General features: G+C 40.7%; 1 protein-coding gene across 3 annotated transcripts in view; it reads left to right on the top strand.

Annotated features, from left to right (window-relative positions):
- LOC124858871 (C-terminal-binding protein 2-like) overlaps window positions 1-17,161 on the top strand; it is an 87,503-nt gene that overhangs the window by 20,413 nt on the left and 49,929 nt on the right. For all 3 annotated transcript variants that reach the window (XM_047351167.1, XM_047351165.1, XM_047351170.1), the window contains exon 2: window positions 6,384-6,529. In XM_047351167.1, the coding sequence (XP_047207123.1) occupies window positions 6,472-6,529 (58 nt within the window). In that variant the 5' untranslated portion in view covers window positions 6,384-6,471. The remainder of the gene's footprint in view (window positions 1-6,383; window positions 6,530-17,161) is intronic.

Here is a 17,161-nt window from a genome sequence, read left to right as displayed (position 1 = left end):
TATATCTTCCTTTTTAAAACTTTTTTCTTTTAGATTGAGTTAGGCTTGTAGTTCATGATATATATATATATATATATATATATATATATATATATGTGTTTATATTCATTTCCATGTATGAATTCATGTATGAATTAAAGCAAGCACAAGACAGCGTAGCTGAAAATTGAAGACAATTGATAACTTTAGGGTAAGAATACCAAATATGGGCATTAATTGAAAACACAAACACAAAGCAAAGACAAAAACAAGTATAAAAGAGACTTCAGGGTGAATGTCAGTTAATAAGGCAGTCACCACTTAATGAAACACTTCAGTGTGGCATTATGGTCTCCATGTGTTTTGGAAAAGCACTAATGCAGCATGAGATGTGGAGGTCAGCCCTTCTGTGTTATGGCCCTATCTTGTTAGGCGATGTTGTCACAGGCCCTAATCATCTGACTTGTATGAGGATAAGCTGGGTTCGGAGGTCAAGGGAGTGATGGTTTGTGTGACCAGCCAGCTGCAGGATTTACAAGCATAAATAAGACTCACAAGAGAAGAGTAAGAAGGTAAAATATATAATTTAAATGTAAAGCATTTGCTTGGCTAACAACTGTATCTTTACACTGAGTTTGTCCACCATTATTGAATTAAAAGAACAGCATGGGGAGATTTTATTCCTAGCGCTGTCGTCAGTGTCGTACCACACCTCCCATTAACTCTTCTTTAAATCCCCCTCTTTTCTGAAGGCTCACGGGGTCATCGCCAGTCTCCACTTGTGTTTTGTAAATGGCCAGAAGGAGCTTAGAAGTGGCTCATCTTTGTGGGTTTATGATGGAAATGTTTATTGAAAAAAGCTAATGATTTATGCAGAGATTTCTCCAGTGAGAAATCAGAAGAAACGTTGTCCGAGAGTGGCAATGTGGACACATGACAATCTGTCTCTCTACAGTTAGTTTTATCACTAGAGGTAGGAAACAAATTGAAAAAAATAAACTACTCAGTTAGAGGCATTATTTTTAATTAAGCATTACTAAACACATTTTTATTAAATAGCAATATTTGTCATAATAAGCAAAGTTATTAATTTCATGTATATACTGATTAATGAGTGAATCAATAAATATACATAAATGATCTGTGTTATGATGATGTACTGTTTTTGACCTTGACTTAGTGGAAACTAGAATGTTGAAGCTTTGTTTTCATGCTGTGGTTCACCCAACTATATAGATCCAGATGCGGTTCCATTTGAAATGTCTTAATGGAAGTTAACACTTTACACTTCATACTCTTTTAAATCAAGCAACTATGTTGCAGAAAAAGTTCCATATGTGTATATTTTACAGAACAGGATTTATGTCATGTGGTTTTATATGCAGAAGTGTTGAACGTTTCTCTGTGTCAATACTACATTCTCACTTATGCCTTTTAACTTAGGCAGCACAAATGTTTGCGGACAGTGAAGCTGCTGCTCTGTCATCACCTACCTGACAATACTTGATTCTAGCTGCACTAAAATCTTTTGATATTTTAAGATCTTTTTGTTTGTGTTTTCTTTCTTTCCCCGATCACTGCTAGCTGTTGCTGAGAAAATACATGTTCCCCAGTTGGTTAAATAAAATACAAGCAGTAAATTCTGTAATACAGAGCTTTGGATTGAAGCCACTAACTTAGCACAGTTATCACTATCACTTCAAGACAAAGCTAATATGATGTATGGAAACAGAGTCAAAATGCTGATATACAATCTGCTGTTTAATTGGCTCAGTCACAGAGAAAAACATGTCACAGCTGCAATTAATAATCGTGGGCTGAACCACAATAATTAATTCAGCTGTTGGTTACTGATCAATTAACTTGGTAACTGTTGGTTATTGTATTATATATATAACATGAACTGCAGAGGTCAGCAGATGTCTTGACTGACAGGAAGCACATGAAAAGTAAAGACAATGATGAAACAATGGGAAACTTTGTGCTCACAAACAACACCCACCAGGCCTCAGTGATCTGGCTGCTGACTTTGCTAGAGCTATCTGTCAGCATAGCTGTAGCATAAGCTCGCCTTCAAGCTTTGGGCTGTTTGTTCTTTTAAAGCCACAATTCTAGTTGTTTCATTTTTTAGGGTTTCTGCTCTAAAATCTGATTAGATTTTCATTTTAAGGTCAACATATGTGTGTGTGTGTAGCAGTGGGTAAGCTCAGGCTGTTCCACAAAAACTCATGTTTCTTTTTTTGGGGAGCATGATGCCATTATACATGGCCTCAGTTGTAAAAGCACATCTCTTTATTTCACCTTCACCTCCCTCCTGCTGCTACCAACCTCAACAAAATCTCCGGAGCTGCTTTTCTTATTGTGCTTTCATTTCAAAACGACTGGAAAACGCAGGTGTGACTTGTTTGTGAAGTAGAAATTGTTTTTCTGCTTCTGAAATGTGTCACATTGGGGAAGTACTTCATGAATTTTAAACTTTATGGAGGGATTAAACAGGTGCAACATGCAGCATAGCTCTTAGAGAGCCACTAACTGCTCTGACACTCCCCATCCAACATAGTACTGTTACTAAATGAAAAAAAAAAACCGACATTTCAGAAGGAGAAACATACCAAGCTTCAAGAATCCACCTTTTATAAACCTGTTACATTGCTGGACTTTATGCTTCAAGCTATGAATTAGTCTGTAGTGCAGGAAGAGTACAGTTTCCTACAGAACAAACATGAGCATCTACCATGCTTGTGTTGTATGACTCTAGACAGACAATTCAAAAAAGGTAAAAGACATCTTATTAACACCTTTATAGTTCACAGCAGGTTGTACAGAGCACATCATGTAGATTAAATGCTACTAAGAAAGGAAAGGTTTTGAAGTTACGTAACATTTGTGGATGAACGTTCTTTTCAACTGTCAAAAATACAGCATTTACAATTATGGGGATGTCTGAGCCCACATAGTGAAAATGTTGCCTGTCAAAGACTGGAATAAATCTATTATCAAGAATATCATGAGCTTTGCATCACTCAGATCAGTCAGCTGTGGTTTGATCACACTCTGGTGACATTCACAGCCTTGTCAGGGAACCTGCGAACATATGTACCCGACCATGACTAACAGAGTTAGGCAGTGAGTGCGGCCTCTGCACACTGAGCCAGGCAGTCCCAGGAGCTTGTGTAGTTTTGTCATTTATGCATGTGTTTGTGACTTTCTCCTCACTTCACTCTCTCCCTCCTCCAGCTCTAAGCACATATTTTCTCTCAGGTCAAACCCTTTATTGTTAAGTTACATAAGAGCACTTAGTCAACCGACAGTGGAGCAGCAACGGTGCTAAGGGCTGCAGGATAACCATACTTCCTCTGTGGCACTCCTCTGGCTGAGAGCTTTGCTTAAAGTTGCTGTTGACTTTTCAACCCACTTAGTAAAGTTAACTTTTTTTTACTTTTGAAAAAAAGGAAGGAACCTCCTTGCACGAGTCAAATCTCTTGAATTTGTTTATGGAAATTAATATATGCACAGTGTTGAGCTGGTCATTTTTCTTAGCTTATGTGGTTCGTTTTACCTGTTCAAGACATTTGTTCATAGTTTTCCTGTTTAAGAAGCTTTTTTGGGGTATTTCAATGGTTCATTGGGGGGGGGACAACACAGAGAAACACAACCATGTACACATACACTTGTATCAAAGGAAGATTTAGAGAGACCAATTAACTTAACAGTCATGCTTCTCCACTGTTTTCAGTTTTCTAGTAGATATTATCAGAACAATTTAGAAAGGTTCAAATTGCATATATTTTGTATCAATTGTATAGAATTTGAATATTTAATCAATGCTGTTTGTGGTGTTCATGGACAGGATCTGAAGGCATTGTTGTGAAGAAGAGGGTGTCTGGTTTGGGAACCTCAGGTTATCTTCAGGTCACGATCTCCAGCATGAATTGAAGTGGTTCACTGCTGAGTGTGAAGCAGTCGGGATGAGAGTCAGCTAATCTAAATCTGGGCAATCGTTTTTGATCGGAAAAGGTGAACTGCCCCCTCTTGGTGGGGGTTCAGTCTCTGCCTCAAACAGAGGAGTTTAGGTATCTTGTTCACAAGTGATGGTATATGATGGAACGTGAGATGGAAAGACGGATTAGACCTTAGTCTGCAGTAAAACAGGCACTGCTCCGGTTTGTTGTGGTGAACAAAGAGTTGAGCTAGAAAGCAAAGCTCTCGATTAACTGGCCTGTTCCAAAACCTAACCTATGATGATTTGATATTATCATGACTGAAAGAACAAGAAAACCTGCATACAAGCAGCCAAAATTAGCTTTCTCCAGAGCATGGCAGGTCTCGCCTGTAGAGATAGGGTGAGGGGCTCTGTTTTCGAGGGGAGCTCAAAGTAAAGTCGTTTTATTCTCTGCATTGAAAGTAGTCGGTTGTAGTGGTTCAGGAATCTGATCAGGAAGACCCCTGGGCGCCTCCCTTTGGAGGTTTTCCAGTGACACTCTGTGTGTGCTGTGGTTTTCCCACTGAGAGGTAACCTTGGGTAAGACCCAAAACTCGCTGGAGGGATTATATATCCCATCTGACTTGGAAACGCATTGGGATACCCAGAATAAGCTGTAGCTGGGGAGATGTATGTCTGGGATTCTCCCCAGGACCTGTTGCCCCCCCCCCCCCACTCAATCACGGATAAGCAGAAGATATTGGATGGATGGATGGATGGATGGATGTGGATGGATGGATGGATGGATGGATGGATGGATTTAACAAAAAAACGAATCCTGAAATTTGCCTACCCCCTGACTCCAGCAGTTTTTAGCATCACTAGGGCAGCTTTCATTACTGCTTTTGTGAAAGTAGGCAGCTTTTAGCAAAGTAATTTTTTTCCAGGAGACTTTCAAGTAAATGTAAAATTTGACCTGATTTGACCTGTAAAGTTGATGTTCATATTGCACAGAGGCCATAGATGGCCTATCCATATTCTCTTCAGTCTATTCATAGACAAGACGGTGCGACTGCCCTGCCTCTGACTGACTGTTTCCTGCTTTCTCATTTGCTCATTTACTTCTCCTCTGACTCCAACATGTGGGTCTTTGGCAGAGGCATACTCTGTGGAGGAGGAAAGCCAAGGCATCGCTTCAAGCTGAAATGTGTTTGGTTAACAAAATATTGAAAATTTAGCACTTATAGTTCGGCTTGTTTTTAAGTTACATTAGTTACTGTCAATATTAAAATAAAACATTAATGTATCACTTAGATTTAGTGTTTTGGCCTGCCATGCATACCAGTGAGACGTAACAGTGATGAACAAATGTATTCAAATTGCACATATCAATACATGTTAAAACCATATTCTGTAAACAGTCAATTTGTGGAAGTGCATTTAGGACCAGGCCCGCAGGACGAACCCATCATGAAACAGAGGTCAAAAACGCAAAAGCGCTTACAGAGCAGCCAGTTTAATGTAGGAGGAGGTCGCATTGAACTCATCCTGTTAGATTATGATTTTCTAGTACTTTCCTCTCCCTCCCACCATCCCTCTTTTATGTCTTTATTCTGCTGATACTACCTCCTCCTGTCTGCTGACTAACTGACCCACATTCCTCTGTGTGACTAGTTGCCCTTCGTTTGTGTATGTGTGTGAGCCCACATTTCTGCTTGCCAGTTTTTGTCTTCGTGTGTGTGTGTGGGTGTGGGTGTGTGTGCTTCCTTGTGCCAACTTCTGTCTGTGCTTGTCTGTCTCATCTTTCTCTACTAAAACAGAAATAAATCCCAGCATCTCCCATGCTTTTGCAGGAACCAATTAGGAAATAGTTTTATGTAGTGCCACTGATCCATGATGATTTATAAGATTTTTTATTCGTTCTGGTTTTTTCCTGCTTGTGTTATTTTCAGTTTGATAAGAGACTGGTTGAAATTTCCAAATTGGATCCAAATGACTGGGTATCTTTCAGATGGTACTCCCTCTAGTGGTGAACTTCTCTGTGGAATATTTCAGGATCTTTTTAAAAATTAAAGCAGTTTGATTACTTTCAATTACTATCAAGGTTTCCAGTTATTGATTAATTTTCAGTAAGCTTAATAATTTAACTAACTCTGCTGTGGATTTAATTGGCTTATGCACTGCAAGCACATTCCTGCATCTTTAATTTACGCATCATGCATTTCTCATACAGTGCAAGTGATGTTTTGCATTGCGTAATTTAGAATTATGCTTCAGCCCCCGTTATATGTCACTTTAAGTCACAGTTTATTTGGATTGTGCCATCCCAAGGGCGCAGCGTATGTAAATTAGTTTTATATTAACTCTACTACAAAACATCAAATGGTACCATTTTTGTAACATGTTGTGGCATGTGTGCTCCCTCACAAAAAAATCAAAAACTGAAACGAATTATGTTTGTACCTGCTTCCTTATGTTTCAGATATAAAACATCAAGAATATAACTTATTGTGGATTGGAGCTTTAAACCTAAAATCCAGAGAGGAGAGTGCATTCAGAGTTAGGACAGGATGGCCCTGGTTGACAAACATAAAGTGAAACGGCAACGGCTGGACAGGATCTGTGAAGGTGAGTTGCTCTTCTTTCTCCTTGGATGTGTTCGATCTGAATGTGCAAATTGATCACTTTGATGGCATATGGGATTGAATGTATTTATTTGTTTTGTCTTCACTGCTAAAAGTCTGCAACAAGCTTTTCAGAATGGGACTGTTGGTGCGTTGCCGGTGTCAGAGGAAGCCCTGAGACTGGCTAAGGCTTCCGACATAATAGGATGGATGTCTAGCAGAGCAGCAGTGTGTGTGCGTGTGTGTAGGAGGTAAAGGATGCCTGGTTGAAAGTCAAATGAGACCTGAATTTGATGTTACCAGATTGCTGAAGAGATGAAGAAAGGAGTTTGTAATAGAGTGAAGCAAGGGTTGTGGGACTGATATGTGTGCACAAGGGAATTTGCATATTTATGTGTTTTAAATAGATAGGAACACCAAGAAAGATATTTTCCCTTTGCCTATTTTTCTCTTACATGTTAACAGGAACTGCTGGAAGTGTGTCAGATCTTGGTTGCTGTTTTGTGTTGCACAAAATTATCCCTGCATATTTTCTCTGTTATCTAGATTCAACCAGTACTGATTTAAATTTGAAAAACTCCAGCAAATGTAATAGGCCGCATGGTAGCTCAGTTTTGTTGTTGGTCCCAGATTCAAATCCAAGATTGGGCATTCTGCAGGGAGGTTGCATGTTTTCCATTTGCATGCGTGGGCTCTCTCCTGGTACTCCAACTACCTCCAGCAGTCTAAAAATATGCATGGTTCCCTTACACGTGAGTGGTGTGCATGGTATTTGTATTACATCCTATTTCCATTGATTGTGTTTTTGATCCCCGTTCACTAAAGTCAACTCTTATTAAATGTGGTAAAGTTACCATGACTGATCAACCCAAACTAATAAAAAGTGACCTCCTTTTGGTAGATTTTAATTATTGGGTACGAAAACACCAAAACTTAAAGGGGCAAAGGGAGAAATGTTGAACACCCAGAAGTATCCAGCTGCAGGCAACATTCTAAGGCCCCATATATTCTCAGGCCCCCACCACTTCCAGGCCTTTTTCAGTAAAATCTTTATGTTTGTGCTAAACCCTACCCTAACTTTGATACATTTGGCGCACTGGTGTCAAATGCCATTTCAAAGTTGACTAGTGGACTGTAAGAGGTCTATAAACAAAAGCTTTTTCTTATTTGAATTCTTAGCCCACCTATTCTTACCCAAAGGTCCTGGTCTCTTAAAAATATCAACAAGCATTTATATATTTATTAATATTAATACTGGCAAATTTCATATTTGTGCAACACAAATGGTAATTTAAGATGAACAGGTCTAAGCCATTTGGATTTGTAACCAACCACTAGGCTTCCTGAGATTAAAAAATGCAATCCTTTATTTTTACAGTAATCTGGCCATGCCATTAGGATTATCAGGCTCTTTTTCGTAAACAGAAAACCCCAAAACCTTCTTTAACCCTAAATTCACAAGCTCCTAAAAGTAGTGCAGGAATAAATACTGCAGTAAGGAATACTGGCAACTGCCAGATTAACACCTAGTTCAGCTCCCACTGAGTCAGGACTAATCTCTTCCCTTCCCATTCTTCTTCTGTTCTTTCTCTTTCCTTTCTCAACTAAGTACAATGCATAAAACACAGGTAGAATGCACTGAACGGGGACCCCCCCGACCCCCCCCCCCCACCTAGACCACCATGCACACATGAGTGAGTGTGCACACCTCGAGCCTCCATTCCAAACCGTGAGAAAATCTCAACCCAACCAAAACTTAATCTCGACTCTAAACTTTTTCCCTAATCCTAATTTAAGTACCAAGTACATTGTTATGTTGTCAGATTATGTATGGTTTATTAGTCTATGCATAACGGTGAACTGAAAGAGAAGTTGAAGAAGTTTACTATTCGCCTGCGCAACCGGAAGTAACGTCATCCACGAACTGGAACAGGTGTCAGGCTGCGCTTTACAGTCATGTCTAGAGTCTGCAGCTGTATACTATTACTGAAACTGGGCCACATTCATCATAAAAACTATACTTCCTAGATTCTTGTTTTACTGCCACTTGAGGTGTGTAGCGGTTTTAGTTTCTCTATAGTGACACTGTTTAGGAAGGCGGGTGAGCAGTAAATGTTGCACTTTTCAAGGTATAGACAGTCATTCCTCTATGTTACCCTGCTTTATTCCCACTGCTCACTGCATTTTAGCATTAACACATTATTACCTGATTAAATCTGTCAAACAACTAACAATTCTATCAAAATAAGACCTTTTATTACCCTCACAGCCATTTACAATAGAGTAGACTCTGTCAGACGCTGAGAAGAGAGAAGATAACATCAGGAGCTCTCTGACAGAGAAAAACTTATGTGATGAGCGGGAGAATCCATAGAGGAACTAAGAGAAGCAGAGCTTACTGTGATCCACAAAGTTAACAGAAATGTAACAGCACCTGGTCTGCTGTGTGTGTTGCTAGGCCAACCCTAAAAAAATTTGTTTTACCGGGGAATGTTAACTAAATGCATCATTTCTTCAAGCCATTATTCGATTTATTGTACCACTTTGATCTATGATGTGATGTGTAATTTGAAGAATTACTAGCTATAACTATTTTGAAGGTCAATGCCACCCAACACTATTACCAGCTATTTAAAAAATAATGCATTTAAGAGATATACCTAGATTTGACAGCTGGTTCCAATTACTGGTATGAAAGTATGCCAAGGTTTTAAAAAGTTAAAAGGTCTCAAAAAGCTTTTGAAATTTGTTGCCAATGCGTTCCTGCATTTTAGATTCATTTAATAAAGATGCCAGAGAAAGTGCAGTGAATGGTGAATTTTCTTTGACAGTATAACGCAAAGTATTGCCGTGCTGCCTCTCCCCTAACCTATTACTGCACACTGTCAGTCAGCAGGCTGAAAGAAATTTAGAATTTTCTCTCAATTGCTGGAAAGTAAGAGTCTACTGTTTGTAAAAATACCTGGTTTGGAAAAAACACCAACAGTCACGGTATTAAAGCCAGGGAGCAGCCCATGTAATGCTAGTCATGTTTAGAAACTAATAAAATGTCTTACTTGAAAACCACTAATAAACTTAGCAGGTGTTTATTTCACATTTTTAAAGACATAATATTATAACACTAGTGATCTATATACTAGATCATGTATATAGATTATGTCTGAAGGTTATCACACCATGAGAATCTCATTCCGAACTATGTCTAATTGCATCCTAATTTGCAAAGATTTATTTGATTCTTTATTTTTCTTATCAACTCTTCATTCAAAATTAAGATAATAAAGACAACTATAATAAATAGTCCAAAGCAGTTTTTTTGCCTTTATGTCAAACACGTGACATGCTGTTGGTTACCATGGCAATGTTTTATTGTATTCTTCATCATTTCTGATTTTACAATGAGCTGGTTTCAACTTAAGTGGATTTTCTCAGAAAGATGAATGTTCTTCATTGTATTGGGCCTGCAATTATTTCCTAGATTCCTAAATGAAGCGGTGATGCTGCTGTTTCCATCCTCAGAATGAGAGCCACATGTGGCATCTTAAAACTCCCCAAACCACCAGCCCTTTCCCTGCCTGAAAACACATTTCTCCTCTGTTTTCCCATTTTTTTAAAGTGCAATAGGAAAGATTGTGTGCTGTCTAAGCAATATGTTAAATCATATAACAGTGTTTCCCTTGCTGCCACTGACATCTTCTGCAGAGTCCATCTCTCATATCAACAGTGGAGTCTCTTCTCTAAAGAGGAAATGGGATTTTTGTTTTCTGGTATAGTTAGTCACCACAGATGGTCTTAAAAATGTGTAGAAGAGGGTGATTCACACCAGTGAAGTTTAAAGATCAGAGGGTGGTGAATCACAGTGTTTTCACAGTAGCATTAAATCCACTCAGCCATATAAAAAAGGGTTATTTTAAAACCAGAGCCATGGGGTGTTCTGCACCATAATGTCAAAGCCACCCACTATTATCTATAAACAGACTGTTGGGACCGAGGCGTGAAATACAAATCAAAGTTCATACCATGTGTATTGACAAAAACAAGTACGTTATGGAGTGATTGTGATTGCTTGAACCAGTCATGGTTTCAAGGAGATGAGACGGCGAGAGCAGCTTCCCCTAATTTCCATTTATTTTTTGAGGAGAACTGTGTCAATCCAATAGCTGGTTCCCAGCGGCGTGCATTGATTACATCTCTGTGATGAGTGGCCAGCAGGAACGTGTCTGTGGGCCCGATTGCATTCGACATGCCTGAGACAGTGTGGTTGTTTACTCCCATTATGTGTGGTCATGGTGCTGCAATGTAGATTTCACTGGTGAAAATTTGAAAAGTACATCTGATAGGATTCACTTTAGTTCTGAGCAAAAAACAGGCCTCAAATTACAATTGGCAGAAATAAAGAAAAAAGCCAAATCTGCAACACTGGAACCATGTGTTTGGGTTGAGATGTATCTTATTATCAGATAAGTGAATCAAATTGGGTCTTTCCAGGGGAAATGGTTGTCACAAGCAAAATGGACAAGTTGGACACAGCATGGTGATTTATTTAATTAGCAAACAACAACCTAGTGTTTGCTTTCAGGGAATATGACTTGCTGCACATAACAAGACCCAAATTCATTTCCTTTGAAAGTTGTTTCTTTAAATGAAAAATTCATTTAGTTTTTCTGTTAAAAGAATTAATTTACGTAATATATCTTTGGAAAAAATATTGGAATGTCTTTGGAAAAAAAACGATGTAAAAGCATTAGACTGAGATGAGTCATTTGACTTTATTTGTAGACATTTGCTGTGACATTTGTCTGATTCAAACAAAATCCAAACAATTTTGTTAATGTCAGATATGTAGAAAATAAAAAGCTGTGCTGATCTTGTAGCATAATTGTGCACACCCTTAAACCATTTTTTAATTAAATTCCAGCATTCAGTCATCTTGGGTACATGTCTGCCATCAATTATAGAGAATCTGATTAAGTATAAAAGTTCACCGTTCCAAGTAGGCCTTTCTTTGACATTTGCTCAGTTGCATCATTTAGCTAAAGTCATAGTTTGCACAGAGGTTACAAAGGATCAAAATGTTAAAAGGTATCAGTCTGGAGAATTGTACATAAAAACACTATGGTATTATATGTAAATCATGGCCCAGTAAAAACAGTTATCATTAATTGGAGAAAATATGGAACAAGGGTCTTATTGCTGAAACTGGACTATTCTCCAAAACAGAAACTTGTTTGTGAAGGAGCGAGGAGGCTGACATTAAACCCGAAGGAGCTTGAGGAATTTCTGGTTAATAAGCTTAATGTTCTGCATTTGACAACAGTCTCCTGTTTTCTCCATAAGTCTGAACAAAGGAGTAGGGTTGAATAACAGAAGCCCTTTCTTCCATAACAAACGTGTACTAAGCTACAAATAACAAAAAGGTGGCTAAAGAATGTATGTACTTCAATTCCTAAAGATAAATTTTGCAGCAAAACATCACCCAAAGAACACCAACAAAGTCTACCTCTGCAACAGAGGTAGACAATGTTGTCAAGGTGGCTAAAATCTAAACATTTCTAAATATCAGGTAGTTTTGAATCGTCCCACCACTCTTCATGAGCTTCAGCATCTCTGCAACTAAACTATACAGGGGTTGGACAATGAAACTGAAACACCTGTCATTTTAGTGTGGGAGGTTTCATGACTAAATTGGACCAGCCTGGTAGCCAGTCTTCATTGATTGCACATTGCACCAGTAAGAGCAGAGTGTGAAGGTTCAATTAGCAGGGTAAGAGCACAGTTTTGCTCAAAATATTGAAATGCACACAACATTATAGGTGACATACCAGATTCAAAAGAGGACAAATTGTTGGTGGAAACATTGTATCCTGAAGGCGGTGTCGTGTATCAGGATGACAATGCACCAATACACACAGCAAGACTGGTGAAAGATTGGTTTGATGAACATGAAAGTGAGGTTGAATATCTCCCATGGCCTGCACAGTCACCAGATCTAAATATTATTGAGCCACTTTGGGGTGTTTTGGAGGATGTTAAGGCTTGCGAGATATAGGACCCCAGAATGCAGATGAGCCGGCAGCAGGATGGTAAGTGCAAAAAGGTTTAATAACAAAAAAAGTCACTCACAGCAGGAGGCAAGAACAAAACAACAAACTGGCAGGCGAGACAGGCATGGCAAAAACAAAAACAAAGTTCCGGCGGGCGACCAGGAGGTCGTCCCCAGCAGGCACAGAGTTCCGGCGGATGACCGGGCCTGCACCACAGAGTTCTGGGTGGTCGGCAGCGAGGCCGACAGAAGCGTAGAGACCGTGGCGGCCTGCGACGGGAACATGCAGGTTGGTCAGGAGGCCGACCGAGCAGAGCAGAGGACCCCCTAGAAACTCTGTGGAACACCGAAGGCGTGGAGCCAGGCGAACCCTCGGAGGCTGAAGCAGAGCCAGGCGAACCCTCGGAGGCTGAAGCAGAGCCAGGCGAACCCTCGGAGGCCGAAGCAGAGCCTGGCGAACCCTCGGAGGCTGAAGCAGAACCTGGCGAACCCTCGTCTCTGGGTTCAAAGGCCAGAACGAGGACAAACTGTTCCTTGAACCTCTCAGGAACAGGGCCCGGTGGCGTTCCCTCCTCGAACCCCTTGTCACAGGGCTCAGAGGCCAGAACGAGGACCAGTTCCTCACTGAACCCCTGCAGACTAGGAACAGGAGCTGAGGCGTCAGTGGGACCCTCGGTGATGTGAGCAGGGGCTGAGGCATCGCAGACACCCTCAGTGGCGTGCGCAGAGGCTGAGGCGTCGCCGAGACCTTCAGTGGCATGCGCAGAGGCTGAGGCGTCGCAAAGACCCTCAGTGGCGTGAGCAGGAGCTGAGGTGTCGCCGAGACCCTCAGTGGCGTGAGCAGAGGCGTCGCCGAGACTCTCAGTGGCATGAGCCGAGGCGTCGCCGGGGCCCCTGATGACTTGAGCCGGGGCGTCCCTCTTACGACGTCCTCTGCCTTAGGGACAGGTGTCATCTCAGGCTGTGGTGTGTCTAGCCTGGAGTCAGGCTGTGGTGTGTCTGTCCTGGAGTCAGGCTGTGGTCCTGGCTGTGGACCTGGCGTGGGCTGCTCTGCAGCAGCAGCTACCTGGAGTCCTGGCGTGGGCTGCTCTTCAGCAGCAGCAGCTCCCTGGAGTCCTGGCGTGGGCTGCTCTTCAGCAGCAGCAGCTCCACGGAGTCCTGGTGTGGGCTGCTCTGCAGCAGCAGCAGCTCCACCGTTCTGGAGACATGACGTGGACTGAACTGCAGCATTGTCCTGCAGACATGGTGTGGGCAAAGGTCGGCGGCAGTAAAACTGCCTTACTGCAGTCTCATAATCCCTCTCCATCTGCCTGATTCTGTCCATCAGCTCAGGAGAGGAATACATGAGGCTGGTCTTCCTGAAGCTCTTTATCTGGCATGCGTAGAACCTTAGCCGCTCCTCCAGTTCATCAGGCGAAGACTCAGTGCCATGGGCTGGAGCAACCAAAGACGGCATGGGCGGATTTGCAGCGAGCCTGGCAGACAGTGCTGTGGCAGACGAAGATGCGGGCTTACTTGCCGCAGTTACTTATTCACAGTTCAAAACTTGAACTGTGAATAAGACCAACAAAAACCCAGAAACCAAAGATCCAAACAACCCCAAATCATAACAGAGGAGTGAGTCAGGAAACGTTTTCCTCCTCCAGTATCACGTAGTGACCTGGCCACTATCCTGCAAGAAGAATGGCTTAAAATCCCTCTGACCACTGTGCAGGACTTGTATATGTCAAGACAAATTGACACTGTATTCGCTGCAAAAGGAGGCCCTACACCATACTAATAAATTATTGTGGTCTAAAACCAGGTGTTTCAGTTTCATTGTCCAACCCCTGTACATCCAGTGTGGACATTAAGATTCCATCCAAATGGCCAACTACATTACTGATATGCAAAGCTTGAATGCCCAACATTTAAATTAAAATATCCAACCAAATATTCCATCCAAGCAGTTGTTTACAAATGCAATATTTCACACACTGATTCTGTGATGACAAAATTTGACACATTTTGCAACTTTAACTTTGACCCAAACCCTTCAAGTGTTTGCCAGAAAACTGAAGATGAGTAGGGAATCTATTTTTTAGCATGAGTGTGAGTTTAGGTATACTTACAAATCAATCATGTTCTCCCTGTGCATGCGTGGGTTCTCACCGGGTACTCCGGCTTCCTCCCACAGTCCAAAGACATGCCTGTTAGGTTAATTGGTCTCTCTAAATTGACCTTAGGTGTATGAATGAGTGTGTGCATGGTTGTTTGTGTGTTGCCCTGCGATGGACTGGTGACCTGTCCAGGGTGTACCTTGCCTCTCGCCCATAGACTGCTGGAGATAGGCACCAGCTCCCCCGTGACCCACTATGGAATAAGCGGTAGAAAATGACTGACTGACTGACTGACAAATCAAGAAAAGAAAAACTTTGGCAGAGGAACATTCAGGTTTTGGAATGGCATCGCTAGAGCCCAAATCTAAGTCTGAAAGAAAACCTGTGGGGTCACCAGGAGAAGGCTGTGGACAAGAGATGTCTTCACAATTTCATAGATTTGGAGAACTTTTGCAAATAACTGCTTCTAGACTACCAAAGAAGACTGAACACTGAAATTGAATCAAAATGTGGTTCAACAAAATGTTAGTTTAAGTGTGTGTAGACCAATGCAATGGTTGTTGCGCCTTTTTTATTCCCCTTTATTTGTATTTGTCTTTGTTTTTGCATGGAATCACACAGGATTGAGAAACTATTCTAATCAAACAGAACAATTAAGACTTTATGAGAGCATGTACTGAAAGTGATTCAACCCTGCTGATGAGTAGCAATCTGTAAATTCTATTAATTTCCTGCAAATCCTCTAACAAAGCTAACAAAGAAGAATTGTTTGGTTTTATTACCCCCTTCTTAAACATTAGAATTGCTGCTTCTGCTGTGTGATTGATAAAGTACCAACAAGAGTGTAACAACAATAAGGTGAATATGACAAACATCTGCTCCCGGCTTCCGTTCTTATACTCCCATACCCCCTCTCCCCCTTCCCTCCAACTCTCTGTCTGCTCCTCCTTCTGTCTGCTCCATCTGCGTACCCAGCATGCAATTTGGCTTGGGCGGTGCAAAGTCGTTGCCATTTAGCCAGAGCTAACCGACTAATCCAGGCAGGGATGGGATGTGAGAGGTGCTGCGACGTGATGTAAGTCGCAGGGTGAAAGCTTCCCTCCCGGCATCCCAGCTGTTGGTTTGTGATTGAAAGCAAACACCACAAGGTGGGGTAGTGGAATTTGTCATGATCTCAGTTGTGATGTGGTAATGCTCAATGGTGCATATTGGTTTTTTTTTGTTATTTGAACTGCAGGAAGATTTTTTTTATGAACCATTTTAAGTGAAGTGAGCAGTCACACTAAAATACAATGGGGACAAGTATTTATCTTTACAAATATTAAACAGGAGATAGATTAAGAGAGATAGAAGTGGGAAACGTTTCCTGATTCTCCTATTTGCTTCCATCTCTTGTTTTCTGCCTCATGTTCTGGCATCTAGCTCTGGTATGAAGTCATCTGCGTAGCATTTGGAACAGTTTATTCCCTTTCCCATGAAACAACTCTCCCCACCTATGGGCCTGTTCCAACCTCCCCTCAAAACCCACAACATCTCATACAAGCTTTAAGGGAAAGCTGTGAGGAAACTGAAAAGCTAGGGAAACAAAGGAAGAACGGCCCAAATAGATACAAATTAAACCAGATATTTACAGACACTATATTAAAGACATGTAACCTTGATTTGTGACTATGTGACTTTTTCTATTTTAAAGCACAATTAGAAAGAAAATGTCTATTTGAAAAATGGCAAAATGAGAGAAACATTTTTAAATACTTTTATTGAAATCTGAAATTTACATACATTTCCATTTTGTTTGGTGGACTTTTTTTTATCTGGGCCAAATGTTTTGAGTATCGTCACAGAAGCTTTTCACATGTTCAGGCATTTGAAAATTGTACTCATTGATGAAACAGACTTGTGGAGGTCAACAATTCTCTTCCTGATGTCTTTATTTTGTTTTTCCCATGATGTCACACAAGGGAGCAATGTGTTTAGGATATTGCTTAACAGATCCAAAGGTATACCTCTATTTAACTCTGATGTCTTGAATTAAAAGAGACTTGCAGTGCTATGACATCATCATCATCATCTAGACGTGGCCAAATTGTTTAAAGGTATCTCAGCACACATACAGTAAACGTCTGACTTTGGAGAAAGTTATTTTGTTCTCTTTTTTTTTTTTTTCAGGGATTTAGAAAAAATGTTGGTTAATCTGGGTTGACCTAAAACAGGAAAATTAAGACTGATTTAATGTCAGACAGTTAAAAAAAAAGGTTTTGTGTCATTTTAATCAATGGATTTAAATATTTGGTTTCCATTGCAAATGTTGAAATGGTGGTGTTTGAAATAATTCTGGTACATACAATTGTGCTAGAAATAAAATGTAAAAGTGTGGCTGTTTGTTCTGCATGTGTCCAGTGTCACACCTTTGTTTGAGCTCACACGTGCGTGGCGCTCAGAGGTTATTTGAAGTTAGAATTGAGCTCCTGGAAAAGTGTGGTTTAGGAGTGAA

This window comes from Girardinichthys multiradiatus, chromosome 22 (genome assembly GCF_021462225.1).
Source record: "Girardinichthys multiradiatus isolate DD_20200921_A chromosome 22, DD_fGirMul_XY1, whole genome shotgun sequence".
Classification (NCBI taxonomy): Eukaryota; Metazoa; Chordata; class Actinopteri; order Cyprinodontiformes; family Goodeidae; genus Girardinichthys; species Girardinichthys multiradiatus.
Note: the sequence above shows the minus strand (reverse complement) of the source record. Positions and strands in the feature narration are given on the sequence as shown.